This window comes from Myotis lucifugus, unplaced genomic scaffold (assembly GCF_000147115.1).
Source record: "Myotis lucifugus unplaced genomic scaffold, Myoluc2.0 scaffold_990, whole genome shotgun sequence".
Taxonomy (NCBI): Eukaryota; Metazoa; Chordata; class Mammalia; order Chiroptera; family Vespertilionidae; genus Myotis; species Myotis lucifugus.
This window is the reverse complement of record NW_005872038.1, coordinates 111,665-114,547: the sequence shown is the minus strand read 5'-3', so window position 1 is coordinate 114,547 and position 2,883 is coordinate 111,665. Positions and strand designations below refer to the sequence as shown.

The window sequence follows — 2,883 nt, the reverse complement described above, 5'->3', positions numbered from 1 at the left end:
TGTCACGATGCCCATCAGCACCCTGGAGCCCGCCAAGGTCAGAGTTCCCCTTTGACAGCTGGGGGAGGACGAGTGGGTCTGGGAAGGGCTCCTGAGGGGGCACCAGGGTGACTAGCTCCTCCTTCCATCCTCAGAAGCTCCAGTTTTATGAGGACCGGCAGCAGCTGCCTGCCCCTAAGTGGATGGAGCTGGCCCTGCTGATCCAACAGTGCATGGCCTATGAGCCAGGCCACAGGCCCTCCTTTCGCGCTGTCATCCGTGACCTGAACAACCTCATTACATCAGGTGCTCCCTGGGCCTCGGGGTGGGCAGGACCTGCATGTCGTATTGGGCCCAGTGGGAGCAGAGCCCAATCTGTGTGCCTAGAAAGATTGGAGTGTTGGTCCTGTAACAGTCAGCTGTAATGGTCAGTTTGATAGCAGCTGTAACAAACAGCACCTGAGCTCAAGGCTGAACATGATGGGTGTTTAGCTCTCATTCAATGTCCAGGTCAACAGGCACCTCTTCTTTGGTGGCTCCACCCATCCCAGGGTCTCAGGTCTCTGTTGGATCCTCTGTAGTTAAGAGAAAGAGTGTGGAGGGTCCCATTTTAGGTTTCCATGTGCCAGGCCTGAAGGGGTGCAGAGTGCATCTCCCCCATCAGTCTGAGCTCAGTCATGTGACCACAGCTCACAGCAGTGGAGTCTGGAAAGGCCCTTCAATACCCATAGCCACGTGTAGTGGCACAGGGTGTGCCCTGCCTGAGGGACCTGCCTGGGCCCTGAGGGCACTACTTCAGCCCCACGAAGTACCCTTTGGCTCGCGGTGGCCATGTGCACAGAAGGGGTCTGCGTGCAGATTGAGGTCACATAGCAGATCAGTTTCAGACCACTCACTGTCTGTGGCCCCCAGATTATGAGCTCCTCTCGGACCCCACACCTGGTGCCCTGGCGCCCCATGACGGGCTGTGGAATGGCGCCCAGCTCTACGCCTGCCAGGACCCTACCATCTTTGAGGAGAGACACCTCAAGTACATCTCACAGCTAGGCAAGGTGAGGTGGGCTGGGCTGGGGTGGGCAGGGTGGCACCCAGGCACGTGGACACCAGCCCTGCTCTCCCTCAGGGCAACTTTGGCAGCGTGGAACTGTGCCGCTACGACCCCCTGGGAGACAACACGGGCGCCCTGGTGGCTGTGAAGCAGCTGCAGCACAGCGGGCCAGACCAGCAGAGGGACTTCCAGCGGGAGATCCAGATCCTCAAAGCCCTGCACAGCGACTTCATTGTCAAGTACCGCGGCGTCAGCTATGGCCCAGGTGCACCCCGCCCCAACGGGCGCTCTTTACATCCCACTTCCTCATCACCCTGCAGTGCCGCTTTGGGGTAGTCTGCGAACACCAGTAGGTGCCGTGGACACTGTTATTTATTCTGCGCTATCACTTCCCGCCCTGTCCCAAGGGACGGGTGATTTTTCTGAGTTTCAATATTCCCACCTGAAAAATGGCTCATTCTGAGGTGTCAGTGCATCAGCATATATGGTGCAAAGTACTCAAGAGACATCAGCAGTAAGTGTTGTTGCCTTCCCATCTATAATAATAAAAGCGTAATGTGCTAATTAGACCGGACGTCCTTCCGGTCCAAGCCCGGGCAGCCATGCAGCCGCTGCATTTCGTGCATCGGGCCTCTAGTTTTATAGAAAGCAATACTGAGTCCAGGAAGAACCCAGGGTCCCACTCGGGACAGGAGGAAGCATGGGGAAGGGAGTAGACAAGGGCTGGACCCCTGGTGACTCCTCCCGCCTCCCTGACTCCTAGGCCGCCAGAGCCTGCGGCTGGTCATGGAGTACCTGCCCAGCGGCTGCCTGCGCGACTTCCTGCAGCGGCACCGGGCGCGCCTCGATGCTGGCCGCCTGCTCCTCTACGCCTCGCAGATCTGCAAGGTGCGGCGGAAGCCCCTGGACCTGCGGCCGAGCTGGCTAGCCTGGGGGGAGGGGATGCGGGGCGGGGGGAGTCTGGGGAAAGCAGAAAGTTTATGTTCGGGGTCCAGGTCTGGTTGGAGGTGGGGTTGAGTTCGGGCTAAGGTCAGGACTGGAGTGTAGGATGGGGCAGTGGGGTTAGGCTGGGATCTGGATCCAGGCCGGGCTCGAGGACCCCTGCTGAGTCATCCTGGGGTCCGGACCCCACGTCCGCCTGCAGGGCATGGAGTACCTGGGCTCCCGCCGCTGTGTGCACCGCGACCTGGCAGCGCGGAACATCCTGGTGGAGAATGAGACGCACGTCAAGATCGCTGACTTCGGCCTTGCCAAGCTGCTACCGCTGGACAAAGACTATTACGTTGTCCGGGAACCGGGCCAAAGCCCCATCTTCTGGTGGGAAACCCCGCTTCAATTCAAACCCGCCCCTCTTCCCCACAGGCCTTTCGCTCCCTGGCTACGCCACTCCTCCCAGGGTGCTGGCCCCGCCCACAGCTGCAGCTGCACCCCGAGCCCCGCCCTGGTCCCCTGCTTCTCCTCTCCACCATCCCGGCCACTCCCTTCCTCCCACTGTTCTGATCCGGCCCCTTCTCCTTACAGTCCTGGCTCCCCCCTCCCCCCGGCCCCCTTCCCCCAGCCCTTCCCAGTGTACTAGCTGCAGCTATCCAACTCGGCACTGGCACATGTATTACACGCAGAGAGCATCCCGCCAAGCAACACCAGACAACCCGACAACATAAAGCAGAGAGCTTGGTTAAGCCAATGTTCTTAGACCCATCTTAGAGTCCAGGAGAATTTTGACCCGGAAGGTTGAAACTGAACCTACTTACGCCACCCCTGCCGTGGGACAACCAGAGGAGCCCAGAACTTTCTTACTTTCTTCCTCAGTAACAGGCAATCAGAATGACAGCAGAAGTTTAAGATGGCCCCCCTCC

General features: G+C 59.4%; 1 protein-coding gene across 1 annotated transcript in view; it reads left to right on the top strand.

The window, feature by feature from the left end:
• The window catches only part of JAK3 (Janus kinase 3), a gene marked incomplete at its 5' end in the record, with an annotated part of 12,257 nt that overhangs the window by 6,997 nt on the left and 2,377 nt on the right, over nt 1-2,883 (top strand). The window contains 6 exons of the mRNA XM_006107050.3: nt 2-37; nt 135-285; nt 892-1,031; nt 1,103-1,292; nt 1,791-1,915; nt 2,172-2,344. Coding sequence (XP_006107112.3) covers nt 2-37; nt 135-285; nt 892-1,031; nt 1,103-1,292; nt 1,791-1,915; nt 2,172-2,344 — 815 coding nt within the window. The remainder of the gene's footprint in view (nt 1; nt 38-134; nt 286-891; nt 1,032-1,102; nt 1,293-1,790; nt 1,916-2,171; nt 2,345-2,883) is intronic.